At 40.6% G+C, this 20,096-nt stretch overlaps 2 protein-coding genes across 2 annotated transcripts in view; both read right to left on the bottom strand.

The window, feature by feature from the left end:
• Nucleotides 1-20,096, bottom strand: part of LOC120439390 (zinc finger protein 771-like) — an 844,755-nt gene that overhangs the window by 819,933 nt on the left and 4,726 nt on the right. The gene's annotated exons all lie outside the window — the stretch shown is intronic.
• LOC120439391 (E3 ubiquitin/ISG15 ligase TRIM25-like) lies at nt 5,051-8,888 on the bottom strand. The gene is made up of 2 exons (XM_039610338.1): nt 7,664-8,888; nt 5,051-5,228 (listed from the first exon to the last, which is right to left on the bottom strand). The coding sequence occupies exons 1-2, from the start codon at nt 8,607-8,609 to the stop codon at nt 5,200-5,202; spliced, it is 975 nt and encodes a 324-aa protein (XP_039466272.1). The 5' UTR covers nt 8,610-8,888; the 3' UTR covers nt 5,051-5,199.

Raw genomic sequence — 20,096 nt, 5'->3', positions numbered from 1 at the left:
TGTTTATAGCTTATTTCTCAAATATTTATGCGGGACTTGTTTTCTGTGTTTGGTTTGTTCCATTGGTGCTGATTTTACAAGATTTCTTAGAAATAAAACTCAAATGTGGTAAAGTGAATGCATGCATCCTGTCAAAGCTGCGCTCACTGGGAAAATAAATTTGAACAGACATAATTTGTGTAAACCTGTACAACACCTCCCACACAGTCTGTTAAACCACACAGTTTAACAGACACAGAGGTTGTGTGTTATCACTTTAAACTGGCATGATTCGAGAGATTAACCGAGTAAGGCGGGATTTCGAGCAGTTGATGAGTTACAGTTCATATTTTGCTGCCACGTTGGAGAAACTGTGTGTATCCAGAAAACCCAACATGGAAAAACAAACAAACAAAAATTAAAGTTTTTACGTTCAGGTGCAGCATGGAGCTGTGTGGGTCACTGTCAATTTTGCATGCAGTCAGAGCCCAGAACAAAACATCAAACTAAACTAAACTTAATGTCCAAATTTTTTCAGAGACTCTGTTTTATTCAGTGTTCTTTTTATTCTGAAGCTTCAACTGAAACATCAGTTTATCAGTGACGATCTTGTATATGAGAGTGAACTCCGCAGTGGCAATAATCAGAGAAAACTCCACTTAAATGTTTTATAAAATTCTCTTTCGACACATTTCCTGTGTAGACTCTGATCTGAATCAAATCAGAAATTCTGCTCATTCTGTTTTTCCCCTTGTGACAACAACATTTCTAAATGGGACTGTGCTTTGGTGTTTCTGCAGTTTCTTCTTGATTTTGTAATGAATTAAGTGTCAAAAAATGAGTGTCTGCCTCTGTTTCTTGAACTTGTGGCGACTAAACTTTGACCACATGAATGAACCTCCCTAATTTATTCATTTATTTATTAATCATGACCCGTAAAATAGGAATCGATGTGTGACTTTCACTTTGAAAAGTAATGAAATGACACGATTTACTAAAGTTGCTAGAAAACAACTGACGGTTCTGATGACTCCAACACTGAAAAGAAACCATCTAGCATTGATCCTGATGTGATAACTGTGGAGCCATTCACCTGCAACAAGAGCATTGACTCTGTCCTCTAACTGTGCCCCCTCTCCCTGTTAATGCCCTACCTGGCCCCCTGGCAAAACATTTGCTAGACCCGCCCCTGCACAGTTACCAGCTGTCAGCTACGTAAAAAAAGGATCCTGGTGTTATGAACTGTTTCTGAGAGACAAATAACTTCCCTTCAACTCATTCATGTCACCTAAAAAGTAAACCCGTTTCTCCATCAGTGATGTACACTGTCTTGTTGGTATATATGTATCAATCTAATAAACTTAAACCTACACCATCCTCCCTATTCTGGTATTCTAAACCAAGGGCGTAGATTTGGTTTAGCATTGGTGGGGACGGATGATTCAACCACCGAACCCTGCCCTGTTTCTTTTTTTTTCCTTTTTGTCTTTGCTTCTTGATAAAAAAAGGAGAAATATACTTGCCTACATGTGCTATTCTACATGCTTTTAAACCATTTAAAATTACAAATCATAGTGTTATATGTGAATTATATAATGTTAAATTACAATTAAACAAATGACTGATTTTAGACTTTAGTTTACTTCAGCCATATTCCATATGAATCAGGTATCATACAAAAATAAAAAAAAGCTTCAAATAGAGTCATGACAATAAAAGAATATGACTTTAAGGACCTAACAACATTACTTCAGTTATAGTACACCAACATCTCTGATACATTAGCACCAGAGATGGGCAGTAATGCGTTACTGTAATCTGATTACTTTTTTCAAGTAACGAGTAATGTAAGGGATTACTGTTGCAAAAACGGTAATTAGATTACCGTTACTTTCCCGTAGGAACGCTGCGTTACTGCGTTACTAAAACCGTGATTTTTTGCGAGAATGTCTCATGACAGTGACGTAAGCAAGTGCAACGTTCGTGACAACAGCTGTGTGCAGATCAACAATGGACAGTGCGGGAGAGAGTTTGAGCATGCAGCGTTTAAAGCGTGGAAGTACTGACCTTACTTTAAGTTTGATTCCATAAAAAGTGGCATAAACATTAGCGTCCGTTGTGCGTGGGAAGAAAACTTCTTTTTACAGCGAAAAAAACCCCTAAACTTCCAAGCAAGCAGCGAGTGCGCTACGACTGTAATGTGAAATTCACAGAGAAACTCGCAGATTCTTCAACTGACCGCTGCGGCACACCTGCACCAGGGTAAACCTCCGCCTACCCCAGTCCTGCTTCACAGGTGAAAATAGAGCAACTAGTCTTTGACTTTATTTATTTTCTGCTGTGTTTTACTTGCATCTATTTGAAAGAGTGAGTGTAAACACAAAAAAATATTTTATTTTATGTGCTGGAATGTGCAGAAAATAGGTTTAAATGTTAAACAAATTTCTTCCAGTCAGAGAATGTTGCATATAATTAAGTTTTTGCTTGATGCATAAAGTTAAAAGATTTAAAGTTTAAAGTTTTAAAAAGAGACTTTTCCATTTGATTACATTTTGTATGATGGATTATGCAGAAAAAGTAGAATTGGGCTGAAAGATCTATCACTTTATCACCTATTCAGGTTGTAAATCGTGTTTTTAAAAAGTAACTAAGTAACTAAGTAATTAATTACTTTTGAAAATAAGTAATTAATAAAGTAACAGGATTACTTTTGGGGGGAAGTAATCAGTAATTAGTAACTGATTACTTTTTTCAAGTAACTTGACCAACACTGATTAGCACTAAGGGAACACTGAATGACCTGCTGGTTTTTGTCCATAAAACTACTCATCTAAGATGACCACAAAGTAAAAGATCTCTCAGCAAAATTATGCAACAATTTAGGCACTATTGCCCCGATCAAATCAGTGAGCTGGGACTTTTTATTCTAAACATGAACTACTGTTACAGCAACAGACATGGACTACTGGTGCCCCACACAACAACTCAATGTCCACTATGTGAAGGATACTATACTGTCCTGGTGGACATGGCAACACTTTTTTCATGGTTACATACAGTTTTAGACTGATGTGGGCCAAAGCCTAGCACATACTTGCCAACCTTGAGACCTCAGAATTAGGGAGACATTCAAAGGGGTTTTTACAGTGTTTACTTATCGGAAAAAAATAAGTTAAATGTCACCGGCGGGTGTCCAAATTCAGAGGCTGCGTCCACCTGAGGACCCGGCCTTCGCGGTCTAAGTGGGCCTCCGAAAGCCGGGTAGACCGGAAATGAGCGACTGTGAAATTGGGGGGTCAAGCCTTCATAATTACGTCACCTCTGCCATCTGCTCCTTGCTGTCCAAATAAAATAAAATATAACCGGACGCTTGCGTAGATTCTCGACCATCTCACACTTCTGTTTAATCAGTTTTCTGTTTGACATTTATTTAGCTGTGTGAAAACCCCGGAGGAACCCCCCCGAGGGATTAATAAAGTTTTATTTAATCTAATCTAATCTAATAACTTTAATCTCAGCCAAACCGATTTACTCACGAACAAATAAAACACTGAAAAAGGCCAAACAATAACATGTTTAAGTTATTTGAAGTTTACACAGCTACATTCTCGCCTGAAAATATGTTAAAAGTTTATTTCGCGACCCAGAAAGAGTAATAAGAGTAATATTAATACTAAGTAGCTGCAGTAGTAGTAGCCATTGTGGGAAACTGGAATTGGCTGGGCCAGTCTAGGATATGGTTTTTCAATTTTGTTGTCTGGGTGGAAAATCGGGAGAAATTGGGGCGAATGGTGGCTCTGGGAGATTTTCGGGAGGGGCACTGAAATTTGGGATTCTCCCGGAAAAATCCGGAGGGTTGGCATGTATGGCCTGGTATTGCCTGTAACGTTATTATGACGGACAGATTTTATGAGTGAACTTGGCTTTAAGTGACTTACAGGTTTCTTTGAAAAATACTTTCTTATATCCAGGTTCTTCCTTTTTGCTGCCATCCTCCTCTCCTCCTTGCAGGTCCTCACAGCGCAGGCTTGGTGCTGCTAAAACTAAACAGAGCTCCCTGAAAGGCACAGCCAATCACATTGGCCATATTTGTCACATGAGGTAGGACTCCAGTAGAGAACGTAATTTAACTCTTTCTGCACCGCTGGGCGAATGAGACGTTGACAGATCTTTTTTTTCTTTCTATCAGTTTTGTTTTTCTTTACTCGAAGAGATCAAATTATTGGTGGGGACAATTCAATAATAGCTGGATATTGGTGGGGACATGTCCCTTCCGTCCATGCCAAATCGACGCAGTACTTAGCTGAAACCCAAAGACTGCTTGGTTGAGTTAACCTCCTGAACTATCTACAACACATGGTGGAAACCTGAAATTAAGACAAAGAAGGCTAGAGGTGAGACATGATCATTACTGAATATTAAAAATAACAAATGACAGATTTTGTGATATTTCCATCAATTATTTATTTACCACATCAATTAACAGCATGGCAGGGTAAAATATTTTTTCTAGCATGTCAACCTTTAAAAAGTGAAAGGAGACAGAAAGACAGGTGAGAAGAATAAAACTTAATTGACTTTTTGATGGCATTTTTACACACAGTACTGGTACAGAATCTAGAAAATGTGGGAAAACACTGGCATCATAAACAGTACTTAGCTACTTCTGAAGAAATTATGATGGGACCCTGAAAAAAAATTACTATGTACAATAATGGATTTCTATACATTTTACATCAGATGAAAACGTTTGTTGTAAGATTCAGATAATTATTTAATATATTATTTAATAAAAGCTAGACATTTTAAATGAGAATAAGAAAGAAAAGTATTTCTTTGTGCCCCCCTTTCCCTGTTAATGACCTACCTGGCCCCCTGGCAAAACTTTGCTAGACCCGCCCCTGCACAGTTACCAGCTGTCAGCTACGTAGAAAAGGATCCTGGTGTTATTTGTCTCGCAGAAACAGTTCATAACTTCCCTTCAACTCATTCATGTCACCTAAAAGGTAAACCTGTTTCTCCATCACCTGTTCAGCTCTGATGATTCAGTAAGGACATCTCCTGGTTTCATCTTCATGTTTCCCTCTCACCACATATCCAAACCGATATCATGACCAGCAGCTTTACAGCTGTGGCTCCAGCAAACATCAGCTGATACTAGAAATTAATATTAAATAAATTCTAACAACAGCTGATAAGACTTAAACGTGCTGATGTTGTTTAACACGACCGCCGCTGGTTTCTTCTTTCTGGCGTGAAACACAAACAAGAGAGATGGGACTTGCGTCAGAAAAGCCGATCAGCTGCTCATTGATCAGTTTCATGATTGAAGTAGCAACAGGAGAGAGAGGGGAGAGAATGAGAGAAGAAGAAACAGCTGTCCAGCGTAAAGATGCAAAATAACTCCAGCTTTGTGTCTTTTTTTTTCATTCTAGCTGAAGTACGGGACAAACTGTGTTCCTTTTCAGCTCAATACGAAACATGCAATATTTTCTCTGAATGCGGGATGACTCCGTTTTTTACGGGATGGTTGGCAACTCTACTAACTAACCTTATGAATAAAATAAAGTTCACTATTAGTAACATCACACCACCCGCCCAGCAGTATAGAACAATTGAGTTAGCTTTACACATCTCCCAGCATCTGGCCAATCCACCACCTTTCATTGTTTATACTGTTACGGGGAAAAAACAAAACAAAAAAAACATCGGCCCATAAAAAAGAAAAATCGCTAACGGCCCACCGAGTCCAGCTATGGCTGCATATGTGTTTAGTAGTAATTTGTTTTTGTAAGGCATTGCCATATTGGAATCCCGACTTCTCTGACGAGGCTAACCAGAACACCGTTTACTCAAGTGTGATATTATTCCCAGGTCTGTGTTCCGATTTCGAGGTAAGTCGAACGCAACACACAAAGTAACGAATAACGACCCATCTAAATCCCAGTAATGATTAACGTATTCCTGATTTTGGCCTGTATTTGGCCTGGCCTGTATTTCTTTAGCGCTTCACTTAGTCCCTATGGACCCCAAAGCGCTTTACACTACATTCAGTCATCCACCTATTCACACACACATTCACACACTGGTGATGGCAAGCTACATTGTAGCTACAGCTGCCCTGCCCTTTTGGCATAATAACTAGTTACCGTGCTCGTTACCACAATAATAACGTAGTTACTGTAACGCATTAGTCCCTACACTACTGATGAATCACTGCAGCTCCAATATATTGTTGCATTTGACAACCCACTACAGCAAACTACAGAATAAAACCACTAACCAGACTGATGAAAGATTTCAAACATGCTGAATATGAAGAGTAGTATCATTTAAACTCACATGATTATCAGCCATAAGAACACATTCAGATTTATATTGATGTAAGGTATATAAATGTAAGTACAGTTTGAATCAGTGCAATATTATTTTCACACAACAATGGACCACTGAACTTCTCAGCTTCTAAAATGTAAAGCCTCATTTAGAAACTACACAAGTACATATATATATATATATATAGGCAGCACGGTGGCACGGTGGTTAGCACTGTTGCCGCACAGCAAGAAGGTCCTGAGTTCAATTCCACCATCAGGCCGGGGTCTTTCTGTGTGGAGTTTGCATGTTCTCCCCGTGTTTGCGTGGGTTCCCTCCGGGTACTCCGGCTTCCTCCCACCGTCCAAAGACATGCAGCTTGTGGGGATAGGTGAATTGGATAATCGAAATTGTCACTAGGTGTGAATGTGCGAGTGAATGTGAGTGTGAATGGTTGTCTGTCCCTGTGTGTTGGCCCTGCGACAGACTGGCGACCTGTCCAGGGTGTACCCCGCCTCTCGCCCTATGACAGCTGGGATAGGCTCCAGCGCCCCCCGCGACCCTGAAAAGGATAAGCGGAAGCGAATGGATGGATGGACAAGTACATATAATGGTCAGAGATCAACATGACCCTGTCTTCTCTGTTTGACTTTAATCAACTCTGCAGTGGCTCCATTATACAAAAGCCAAAGTCCAGCATAGAGCGGCTGAGTGAATGTGGTCTGGACTCTGTGGAGGAGAGTCATGGTTTCAGAGACGCTGTAGAAAGACAGAATACCTGCTCTGTGATCCAGGTACACTCCTACTCTGGAGGACCGAGGACCTGAGAGGTCAGTTCGGACATTGTTGTGCCAAAATGTAAAACTTTTTACGTACCAATATAATGCCCACGATATGTCAGTATTTCCAAATCCACATTCACTGCCCTTCCCTGTTCTGCTGATATTCTTGTATGTAACTGCTACACAAGCGTTGACCCCGCTCCACTCCACCTCCCAGTAACAACGTCCAGTCAGACTCTCTCTACTCAGAACCTGATACCTTCCAGTGAATCTGTCTGGATGATCAGAATAAGACTGTTGTTGTTTCATTAATGTTACTTTTCTGTTCCCATCAGATAATAACAGATGTGTGTTTGCTGTGTTTGGATCCAGTGTGATTTCATGTGAATATTTTAAGAATTCAGCTCTGGTCTTTGGCTCTGGTGGTGACAGTAAAACATCCACTTCAGTGACTGTCAGTGAGATGTTTGTCCATTCCTCTCTCAGAATGTCCTGTAGTTTATCTCTGGTCTCTGACACAGCTGCTGTCACATCCTCAAAGTAGCTCAGAGGACGAATATTGATGCTGGATGAGTGTGTAGACTCACTGAGTGCTGACAGTGAGGGGTAGTTGTGTAGAAACTGGTTGTGATCCTCTGTGTGTGAGAGCTGCTCCAGCTCGCCGTCTTTCCTCTTCAGCTCAGCGATCTCCTGCTCCAGCTTCTCCTGAAGCTCTTTGACTCGACTCACTTCAGTTTCCTGCTGGGATCTGACCTGCTGCTTCACATCAGAGCTTCTTTTCTGGATGAGACGGATCAGCTCAGTGAACATCTTCTCACTGTCCTCCACTGCTTTATCAGCAGAGCCATTGATGGCCTCCACCTCCTGTTGAAGCAGCTTCACATCTTTCTCTTGCTCCTGGATTCTCTGCTGGATGTTTAGTCGTCTCACCTCGAGCTCCTTCTGCTTCTCAGTCCTTTCTGCTGCAGCTGGGACTGTTTCATGGCCTTTATGTTCATCCATTGTGCAGAGATAACAGATACTCTGCTGATCAGTACGACAGAAAATCTTCATCACCTCATCATGACGAGAGCAGATGTTCTCCTGGAGCTTCTTGGAGGGGGCCACCAGCTTGTGTTTCTTAAACTGAACTACATCATAGTGAGGTTGGAGATGTTTCTCACAGTAAGAAATTAAACAGACTAAACAGGACTTGATGGCTTTCAGCTTCCTCCCAGTGCAGACATCACAGGCCACATCTTCAGGTCCAGCATAGCAGTGATCAGCTGGAGCAGCTTGGAGTCCAGTCTTCTTCAGCTGCTCCACTAAAGCTGCTAACATGATGTTTTTCTCCAGGACAGGCCTCGGTGTGAAAGTCTTCCTGCACTGAGGGCAGCTGTGGATTCCCTTCCTGTCCTCTTCATCCCAGAAACCTTTAATACAGTTCATGCAGTAGCTGTGTCCACAGGCTGTAGCCACCGGATCCTTCAGTAGATCCAAACAGATGGAACAAGAGAAGGTTTCTCGGTCCAGCTGAACTCCTTTCTGCGCCATTTCTCCTCTCAGTGTCAGTGACTGTGTGAGTTTCTCTTCCTTATAACTGAAACCAGTCTGAGCTCTGATCTCAACAACATGTGTTTCTGCAGTGAATGGAGCCTGTCAGCTCTTACACGTCACCACATGTTGGTTACACCCATGTTCAAAGTGTAGATCTGAAGGGGAGGGAACGAGGAAACACGTGGACAGAGAGGAGGTGCTGTGTTTAAGAGCAGGAAGAAGAGGGAGGGTTATCAGGCTGTGCTTCACTCCAGGAAGAGGAGCAGCTTGAGAGTGATACTGTGTGTTTAACCCTTTATTTTCTGCTTACATCAACTTTTAAGCTTGTTAACACTTTCTTCTAGATAAATAAACTTCACTTTAGAAATGTCAGAGTTCTCACTGAAGTTAACAAACAGTCCTTCAGTTTTGTTCAATGCAGGAGGATAATGATCCTAAACATACAGATAAAGCAGCCACTGACATGATGCTTATGTTGCATTTCAGTTTATGTTTATTTTAAAATGTTTCTGTCCCTCAAACACCATCAAAGGTGAGAGGGTGCAGCAGGTGTAGTAGTTGGTATATGAGGCAGTAAACAAATTAAATGGTTTTCAAATACAGTCATCTCCATAAAAATGTGATAAATGTTTGACAGGAATAATAAAAAGAAACTCTGATCCTTCTTTAAAAGTATTTTTCTGTTATTACAGTCGAGTTAATCACAACAATAATCTTGAGTAGGGACGTGGCTAAATACAGGTATGTATTAATATTAACCCTTTATTGACCAAGTATCATGCAGGCTGTCTGGACTTATTTGGTAGTTTTGGCTGTAAAATGGCCAGAAATCATACTATAAGTGAATGTTTTTGCTCCTTTTCTCAGAAAAACCTCAGCTTTCAATATCTAGCATTCATTTTACATTATTGTATTGTTAAGACAATGGAACAATAGTTTAAAGTGGAAAAAAACAGACTCTATCTTATCAGATTTATAGTTAAGTGGAAACTGATATTCAACAGGAACAAAATGTAATATAACATCAACTTTAAATATGAATTATAATAAATATGTACAAAAAGGCTTTTGAGCCTAGGCCACTCAGTTTTTTAAATCTCCAGGCCTTTTTTTGGGGCATTGCCACTTCCCCACAGCAGAATAAGAATAAGAATGAGCAGTAGGATTTAAGATTGTAATAACGGACTGAGATAGAAGATGGCAGCACTGCATGAAGAAGGATGCCAGCTGCCGTTAAATCCCAAGGAAGAAAAAGCAGTCTTCGGTAGGGATGGGTATTGATAAGATTTTAACGATTCCGATTCCATTTTCGATTCTGTTTAACGATTCGATTCTTTATCGATTCTCTTATCGATTCTTGTTTTTAAAAAGGAGAACACTAAGGTCGATTAGCTTAGAACTGTTTTATATCTTCTCTTTCAACAAGATAGAAATTTAGGAGTAACATGGCCTTACAAACCCAACAGTGAGATCTTAAGAGATCCACAGCCTACTGACTCTTCAATGGGTGTCACAGGGTCCCGGGGAAAATTGTAAACGTAAAATAATAAAATAAATATTCTTCTGTAGCAATAACAAAGTATAACATAAATTATTCTGTAGCAATTACACAAGAATAACCAGTAATGTCCCTGCCTACAATTAAACACATTCACTTACCATCTGCTGTGGCAAATGGCTGCAAGGTTTTGACCACAAACTAGTCACTGCTCGGTGACATGCGGGCCTGAAAAGAGACGCTACCGGTAGACTGCAGCGACAACTGCCAGCGAGCGCCAGCCAGACTCTGTCTGTCTGTCTCATCATGGTCACCTAAATGCACAATGGCAGGTTTTGTAATAAAGCAGATCGCGCTAACATAATATGCACTGTTAGTTGATTATTTACCTGCCGCATTAACGGAGATGACGTGTAAAGCGTTACGCTGCTGCTGCTGGGTTGAGATTCACGAGTCCGGAGCGGAATTAAAGACATTCATTTAAGTTCATCGCGTGTTTTGTGAGCAAATGCTTTTGCATATTCGTAGTGTTTCCTCCCTTAATGAAATATCTACTTTGCAAGTATTGGAAGTTGCCCTGTTGTCATCCATTCTCGTAAAGTATAAACAAACTCTTAAGCGTTTGAGCCGCTTAGGCCCGTGTTTCCTGCCAGGTACGCCCGCGCTCATAGCGTGGTGGCGTCATTCGGGCGACTGGAATCGATAAGGGAATCGTTTGCAAAAATGGCAAACGATTCCAAGGAATTGAAACAGTGGGAACCGGTTCTCAACAAGAACCGGTTTTCGATACCCATCCCTAGTCTTCGGTATCGTAGCTATGTCCAAATTCAGAGACCGCATTTGTAGGCCAATTATGTTACAGCAACGCGAGGAAGGCTGTCCAAATTTGAAGACTCTTCCAAATGCAGCCGACAAATGCGTCCTTAATTTCCCCAGATTTGAAGGATGGATCGGGTGTATCCTTCGATGCCCAACCTATCCCAGAATTCATAGTGTGCCCAGCAAATTCCAGTTTCAGGCGAGAATGTAGCTTTGTAAACTTCAAATATCTGCTAGGTTTATCAAGACAACACATTTTGAATCCAGCTGATTTCCTCTCTGCGCCATTTTTCCTGTTTGTGAAAAACAAGAGGAATATCCGAGGTGAATTCTTTCCTACCAAGGGGACAACATTTATCACCTGACAAGTGTGCTAGTTCCATGACGCCAGGCTTAGCACACTCAACAAAACATATGTGAATTTTATCTAACTTCACATATGTGAAGTTCCAACAAAAGGCTTCAGTTCAGCCTTTCTGGTTGGACAGTTGAAGAGTTTATGATCGCACAGCTCCCTAACACCGACCAGACCAGATCAGCAACCTTTGACTATGCAGAGCCATGAAGGTCACTCACTCACACATTTGTAACCATGTGCAACTATCAGTAAATGGAAAACCAAACAAATAAAGCATTTTACACAGAGGAAGAACTTATGTTGCTTTTATAATGCATGTGACAAGCAGTAAATCAGATTCTGATATTTTCAGACTTCTTTTTTTGTTTTAAAAAAAAATCTATACATTTTATTTCAGGAAATGTTTGGTTTCAGGTGCTGCTGCTTAATTTTGCATCTGTATTGGCTGACTGTCACAGTCATGTGTTAACGAGGAGAAAAAGACGATTGTTTGCATATTTTCATTTTGTGCTCTAACTGCCTGACAGCTTCTACCCATTTCTGTTCAGGCACATTTATTAGTTTGATTTTTTTTCATGAGACACATAGTTAGATGTGGATATATTTTGGGAACATATTATTCAAACAGCTTCTGGATCCATAAACACTTTATTAGTCTGACTCTGCTAAAACCTTGTCAAAACTTATGAAGGTTGTTGGAGATGCTGGAGATTTAGCTAAATGAAGCTTATGTGTATGTTTATCAAGGAAGAACTGCAATCACTCGTCAGTGTGCTTTTCCAAGTGTTTGGCTGCTGGTCGATTCATTACATCACGTTCACTTTCTCATGGTGTAAAACATAATGCTGATATCATTGCTGTAGTCCAATAATCTTTCTGCCTGCCCTTTTCAAGCCAATCAGCCTCCACTCTGTGTATTTTAAATTGCACTGCTCATCTTTCATTCTCTCTTACGAACCACTTCATGCAACCCACCTACTCCTCGTCTTTGACCCATGTAAGCTTCAATCTTATCTTCACCACCACCAGCTTCTAGACTTCAAAGGTTTTTTTCCTTCAGTTCCCTGCTGGGATTTCATTCTGCTGTGATCAGCCTTCGGAGTTTGATCCCTGAATAGCATAATTGAATGTTCTATATCAATAAATCATGTTCAGTTCATTCTAATGATCTTTCATTATTGAAATGTTTTCTTTTCTTCTTCTCTACTGAAAATCTGTTTTCATACCATTAAATATTCTCACCAATAAAATCAAATACAACAGTCTGACTTACAGCTGATCAAAACCAGTTTACGTGCTGTGTGTACAACCACATGTGGATTGTTGCCCGGCAGAGATGGGCAGTAACGCGTTACTTGTAACGCATTACTGTAATCTGATTACTTTTTTCAAGTAACGAGTAATGTAAGGGATTACTATTGCAAAAACGGTCATTAGATTACCGTTACTTTCCCGTAGGAACGCTGCGTTACTGCGTTACTAAAACTGATTTTTTTGCGAGAATGTCTCATGACAGTGACGTAAGCAAGTGCGACGTTGGTGACAACAGCTGTGTGCAGATCAACAATGGATAATATATCGAGTGCGGGAGAGAGTATGAGCATGCAGCGTTTAAAGCGTGGAAGTACTGACCTTATTTTGAGTTTGATTCCATAAAAGTGACAAAAACATTAGCGTCCATTGTGCGTGGAAGAAAACTTCTTTTACAGCGAAAAACCCTAAACTTCCAAGCAAGCACCGAAAGTGCGCTACTGACGTAATGTGAAATTCACAGAGAAACTCGCGGATTCTTCCACTGACCGCTGCGGCACACCTGCACCAGGGTAAACCTCCGCCTACCCCAGTCCTGCTTTACAGGTGAAAATAGAGCAACAGGACCACTAGTCTTTGATTTTATTTATTTTCTGCTGTGTTTTACTTTCATCTATTTGAAAGAGTGAGTGTAAACACAAAAAAATATTTTATTTTATGTGCTGGAATGTGCAGAAAATAGGTTTAAATGTTAAACAAATTTCTTCCAGTCAGAGAATGTTGCATATAATTTAATTTTTGCTTGATGCATAAAGTTAAAAGATTAAAACTAATAAAACAAGTTTTAAAAAGAGACTTTTCCATTTGATTACATTTTGTATGATGGATTATGCAGAAAAAGTAGAATTGGGCTGAAAGATCTATCGCTTTATCACCTATTCAGGTTGTAAATTGTGTTTTTAAAAAGTAACTAAGTAACTAAGTAATTAATTACTTTTGAAAATAAGTAATTAATAAAGTAACGGGATTACTTTTTTGAGGAAGTAATCAGTAATTAGTAACTGATTACATTTTTCAAGTAACTTGACCAACACTGTTGCCCGGTAACTAAAAACATGAAGGTGAGCCATAGATAAGCAAAGAGAGGAATGCAGACTGATCACCATGGCATCGTTTCACTGATCAGGTATTTTACTGTCAGCATAATACTTTGTGTAGCACAAAACAGAAAGCACACAGAGTCCTGGATTTGAGCAACAGAATTCAAATTGTTGAAGAGACTAACATAAAGAACAACAGGACACAAAAGAAGCATGAATTTCATCCTTTTCATATACTGTATGCTTCCTTTTGCTCTGTTGTGTCTGTTATGTATTTTGGTGCTATTTTATTATCCTCTTTGAGAGCATTTAAAACCAACAGCTCTGAAAGTTAAATGTGTTATACTGACTGTATCAAATATTAGGTTATGTGTTGATTCCAGAGGTGGGAAGTAACAAAGTGCAAATACTTTGTTACTGTAGTTAAGTACAGTGGGATGCAAAAGTTTGGGCAACCTTGTTAATAGTCATTATTTTCCTGTATAAATCGTTGGTTGTTACAATAAAAAATGTCAGTTAAATATATCATATAGGAGACACACAAAAAACTAAGGTACCCACCTTGTGTCATCATTTTGATTGATGACCCTAGCCTTGACCTTTTGACCTTACCGGAAGTGTGTAATATGATCCATAAGCGTGACGAATTGCATCCGGAGAGGGGAGGGGGGAACTCCGGAAGTGTGTAATATGATCCATAAACGCGACACCTGTTGCGAAAAAAAAAAAGTTTTCTCCCTTAGAGGGAGGGGGGTCTGTGGAGGGAGGAGAATAAAAACAGAGAGGGCGGCGCACACTTTTCTATGCACAGACACAAGATGGATCCTTTCATTCTGCAGCCCTGCGTTCCTCTGTACTGGACGGGAAGAGATCTGCTCTCCCGAGGCCGTAAGCATGGGAGGCAGCAGCGGCGAGTGGTCTTTGTCGATTATCAGCGACACCCCGTCACCGTCTACAGTAACAGATCAGAAGCAACCGATGCTCGCGGAAAGAAGGGAGAAATAAGGGCGTCTTCATGTTCCGCAGCCAGATACCGGCTCCGAGGAGCTTATGGGAGAATGGCCTCTGCCTATTGAGGGCTGTGGAAAGTGGGGCTACGTCTTCGAGTATGACATATTCAAATACAACATATTTACTATTGAAGGCCTCAATCCTGACCTTTTGACCCTACCAGAAATATTCCGGAAGTGTCTAGTCATTTTCAGACCTGTGCATCATGTTCCATAAGCATGAGGGGATCAGAGAGGGAAGGGGGATCCTGAAGCATAGGGGTGACGCAGCTGTTGAGTCAGTGCTGTATAGAGAGACAGAGCGGCAGTTAGTTTTCCACAAACTCATAGTTTGAATTCTGTTTAAATATTATGACAATTTTCTCTGTATTTCTTTTTACAATAGCGGATGTATTTTACTTTCTTAAGCTGCACCAGCGCTTGTAATGAAAACAAAGAGTGACTTCCTATTGCCTGTAGAGAACCATTTCTTTCAATAGTATTTTATTTTCTTATAATACAGACGCAATAAAAACCTTTAAGATTATCTGCCTAGCAACAAATTGTATTTTTATAGAGCGGGGTGGAGGCAGGCGCTTGTGATGAAAAGAAGAACTTTCTATCCGCTTGTAACCTACAGGCCGCCCACCTCATTCTTGTAAAAAATGAATATCCCTTAGTGAATACTTAGGAAACTTACTTAAACAATTAAAACACCCTCGGATGCGCTACTTTTCTTTTTGAGAGTCCCTTTTACAACAGATTTTTTTCATTAGCAGAAAATAGACAGAATCCTTAAAAGAAAAATGGTCTTGTTTCACTCACTCACACACACACACACACACACACACACCCACCCACCCCCACCCCGCGGGTCAAGGAGGAGTGAGACAGCAGATATCAGTTTTTCTCAATGCTTATAACCTATAGCGCGCCCTATAGCGCGCCCAAAAAAATATTATTATTAAAACACCTATATGAGGTATGTTTTTTGCTGCCCGCTCCTTCTCAGACCAAAGTAAAGAGTTTTTCTTCATGTTTGAGCTACTTTTACAATGGATTTTCTCAATAGACAGAAACCCTAAAAGAAAACGGCCTTGTTTTACGCACATCAAGAAGGAGTCAGACGATCGCCGGTTCATCCCGGTCAATTACCTCTGAGAGCTCGGGATGCTTCCTCCGTAGGATACCATAAATGTATGAGAAAACAACCCAGAATTTTTTGTTTTGTTTTTTTTAAGCGAGAGAGAGAGAGAGAGAGAATCGATCAAACTTTTCTACAACACGTTATACCACTCCGGGCCAGGGGGGCGATATAGCATGGACCGGCTGGATGACTACGCCGGATGGAAGCATAACCGGAAGCGTGGCAGCGAGTTTCCCTCTGACCTTCATCCTGCTCCATGATCAGCCGTTAAAACTTTCCTCAATATTGCTGTAATGTAACAACAAAGTTAGTTTTTTTTTTTTTTTTTTTAAGATCAGACAGGTCCCAAAACATTCCTTACATGCAGTCACTGAATTAGCATCTGTGGCACAAATAAGCTTCAGGGACTGACTTGTTTTTTAGAACCGACCTTTGACACTTGGATGTTGGCTTAAGTTTTTACACAAAGAGAAATTTGACCCTAATAAAACAAGAAAACCCCCATAATACTGTGGTGAATACTTACCTCAGCTTTGATGGGTTTTTTCACAGCTATTTATTTAGAAAAAAAGTAAACATGTCACAAGGACACAATGCACATTGCAGAGTACATGAATGGGAATTCCTCCTCTCTATACTTACAGTCCTGCCTAACAAATGCCGAGTCATCATCTCCATATTGTTTGTCCCACTTTTCGAGTTTCATTGAAGTGTGCCCAAGTGCACAAGATGTAAAACAATGTATTAGTTTTTTAAGCCCCCGTCCCCGGTCTAACAAGATGCCATTCATTTAAGAGACTAATAATTTTTTTATTTTAAATTGTGCTAACTTCAACGCAGTAACATTAAAAATAAAACATAGCAGAACTCATTTTTGTTGGACACAAGAACAACTCAAGCATATTTTTCGGGAGCCGAACTAGGGCTTACAAGTTTGCCGTGCCCCTGGGGACCAGTGCGAGGTTGTTTGGCGCGGAGGGTCCAGACACTCCCACGGCACAGACTTTGCTATCCGCACAGAGCTTTTCTGGTGTGTCTCATGCAAAAGAGACAATACAGCTCACGGTAAGCCCGCCCTTTATAAATATCTCTTTGATTATTCAAACAGTGTTTAAATTGTGACTCCAAAAACATTTTATCTATGTTAAAATATACAGATATATATATTTCAAGTTTTTAGCTTAAACAGACTCTTGAGCAAAATCCGTAATGGCATAACCAGTGTGCAGCCTAATGTACATCTTTTAAGTGTATGTTAATCAGTACATGAAGCGTACCTCTGAAAAGAGTCCATCATTTGTGAATTTACTGATTTATTTTTTTAACCGCAGTTTTCACAAACTGTGGATGATGAAATCCTCTGTATTGTAGAAAATGTCTTTAAACTATCGCCGTTCCTTACTGAGTTCCCGAGCTACTTCTTTACTATGTGAATAAACAATTTGAACGAGAAAGGATTTAAAGACACATTGAAGCAAAAGTAAAAAATTTGTAATGAAATTTATGTGACCGTTCTTCTGAAATCCGACACACTGAAAATCCAAGAGCAGCTGCAATCCTCTGCATTAATGATCTGTCTGTTTCTCTCCTTGTGTGTGTGTGTGTGTGTGTGTGTGTGTGCTCACAGAGGGGAGGTCACGACAGGAGTTCCCTGAGTTGACACGTATGAACCATAAAGTCAGTTTGGACTGAGGAGCAGTTGGTAAACTACATTTAGTGTAGACAAAATTACTTTTTATCCAAAGCATGCACAAGAATCCAAATCTCTGTATCACAATGATTTTGTTAAAGCCTTATTATTTTATGGGGACAAATTACCGTAGATCATTAGTAGGGAACAAAAAAGAAGGATCACATCGGCAATGTGAGACAGAAGTCTTGACACGTGCTTATAACTTAAAACACAAAAAAACCCTGCTACAGCTGGTAAGATTTATGGTATGAACCAGACTTTCACAGTCTGCATCTTTACAGAGGTTTTTTTCTGCTTTTGTTCACTCCTAGTGTGATTAACAAACAACAACCCACAGAGCCCACTAACTATTAGTTGCTTTTTCCCCTAAACAGTCAGTTGACTGAGAGAAATGCAACCCATTATTGTGAACGCTGAAGGAGATGTGCTCCGTAGTCAAACTTATATTTCGTTAACATACATCCTATGTTCTGTTTAATCCCTTTGATGGAAAATTGGTTAAACCGTTGCTCAACTTATGTCCGAATGACGGCAGATAATTCTGATGAAAAGGAAACTGACCCCGTAAGCACTTTGCAGCTGAGTCGAGGGCTCGTGCACATAAGGTCAAGGAGGTGTCCGGCGTGAGTGCGGCCTGACATTCCATTTGGGACAGCTGACAGACACATTAGTGCAACTCAGAGTGTGAGCAGCAGCTCCTGTATACTGAACATAAGAAAAGTAATGTGTAATGCTTCTTTTTTAAAAGCCAAGATTCCAGGGCTCGTGCTTATATGGTTCAAAAACAGGTTAGTTTAGCGATCGTGTAACTGTGTCCTTGACCTTTTACCGGTTTGAGGAGTTGGTTCCCTGGTCCAGATATTTGGGGATGGTTCAAATGCCGAGTCTCCAAATGCAAACAAAAGGATAATTTCACGTTATTTCTTAAATGTGTATAAATGAGATTGGATGATGTCCGATAAAAAATAACGATAAATGTAAATCAGTCTTTTTAACTGTGCAGACTCATTTACAGTGAAAGCGATAAAAAAACGATCATGACTTTAAAGAGATTATGAACAAAATGTCTGTGAAGGTTCTCAGTCATCCAGGTCATCGTAGTCAAAGGAATTTGCAAAGAAAAGCGTCTGGACTTCTTTGAGTTGCTTGAAGACGTTTCACGTCTACATCTCTCCAATGTAGACCTCTACATTGGAGAGACCAAACAGCCACTTCACAAGCGCATGGCACAACATAGAAGAGCCACCTCCACGGGACAAGACTCAGCAGTCCATCTGCATCTTAAGGGTAAAGGTCACTCTTTCGAGGATGCCAATGTTCACATTTTGGACAGAGAGGACAGATGGTTTGAAAGAGGAGTGAAAGAGGCCATCTATGTCCACTGTGAGCGACCATCTTTGAACAGAGGCGGTGGTTTACGACACCAACTGTCTGCCATCTATAATCCAGTTTTGAGTTCCCTCCCCAGACGCCTTAACGCCCACTCACATCCTGGGCCATCTGACCTCAGGAATTCACATGACAAGGTGGGGCCAGGTTTCACAATGAGCTCACCCGAAACCCTGGCTGATTAGGTACCACACCCGCTTTCACACCTTGGCTCATGTGATTAGAGGATCATCAGGGGTCCTTTGTCCCTCTTTGGGGGGATACTCCCACTGGGTTTAAATCTGGGACTCTCGGCCATTTGACCTTAGAACTGAAGAAGCTTCTCGGATGAGAGGTGAAACGTCTTCAAGCAACTCAAAGAAGTCCAGATGCTTTTCTTTGCAAATTCCTTTGACTATGAACAAAATGCAATACATTTTGTTTTTGCTACATTAACAACTTTTCCAACTCTGATTCTCTGCAGGACCCACACGGACATCAGTTCAGACTGAAATCCAGTTCAGGCGACACACGCAACATGTTCAAGCTTGCACGGAGGCCTTTCAGTAAAAATAAGAAGATGGTTAAGGTGAGAGATTGCTATTCTGTCTTTTACATCGGTACAAAGGGAGGACTAAATGCCAAAAAAGAAAAGTTTTTAAAAAAATGATGCTTTAAAACAGTTCGAGTATCTTTGTGTTTACGGGGAGAAGGGAATAACTGCGGCGAGGCTCTGAAAAGAGGCGGTCGCTTCACCGATGACCTGGGCTACTTTGAGCTGGTTAACATCAAGGACGAACGTAAGACCCGGCGCACAGACATAATTGATTGTCTGGACAATAAGAAATTCAGATATGTTTTCCACAGGCAGCAGATACGGAAATAAAAGATGTAGCCATCCCAGGGCAGCAGAAACCTCCACACGCATCAAATAATGCAAAGCGCAGCGGTGGAATGACATCAGTCTTAGATGTAGCACGACAGAACGGATTGAGTCTAACAACAGCAATCAAAAAGCGGGCAGCAGCATTGACCGTAAGGAGGTTTACGATCTACTTTGTCAGCAGTATCGCGTCTGAAACGATGGATGAGAGTAGATTCCCAAAAATTCTTTCCAGGAAGCACTGAAGTACAGGAAGGAGTGCTTTGGAAAGAGCCGGCAGTCTTTCACTGAAATTCGCAGTGTTATGTTGCTGCTCGAACTGAGCCAGTCAGTTTGTCTCATAACTGGTTCCTTCATAAAGCAAGGCACAGGCTTTGT

Source organism: Oreochromis aureus, linkage group 3 (genome assembly GCF_013358895.1).
Source record: "Oreochromis aureus strain Israel breed Guangdong linkage group 3, ZZ_aureus, whole genome shotgun sequence".
Classification (NCBI taxonomy): Eukaryota; Metazoa; Chordata; class Actinopteri; order Cichliformes; family Cichlidae; genus Oreochromis; species Oreochromis aureus.
This window is presented reverse-complemented; position numbering and strand designations above follow the sequence as displayed.

What these genes read in the sequence shown, in the direction of transcription:
- LOC120439391 (XM_039610338.1), bottom strand. Translation starts at nt 8,609, where the DNA reads ATGGCGCAGAAAGGAGTTCAGCTGGACCGAGAAACCTTCTCTTGTTCC. An exon ending in CCCCTCACTGTCAGCACTCA is followed by an intron (nt 5,229 to 7,663) that starts GTGAGTCTACAC and finishes GTTTCACGCCAG; the next exon opens with AAAGAAGAAACCAGCGGCGG.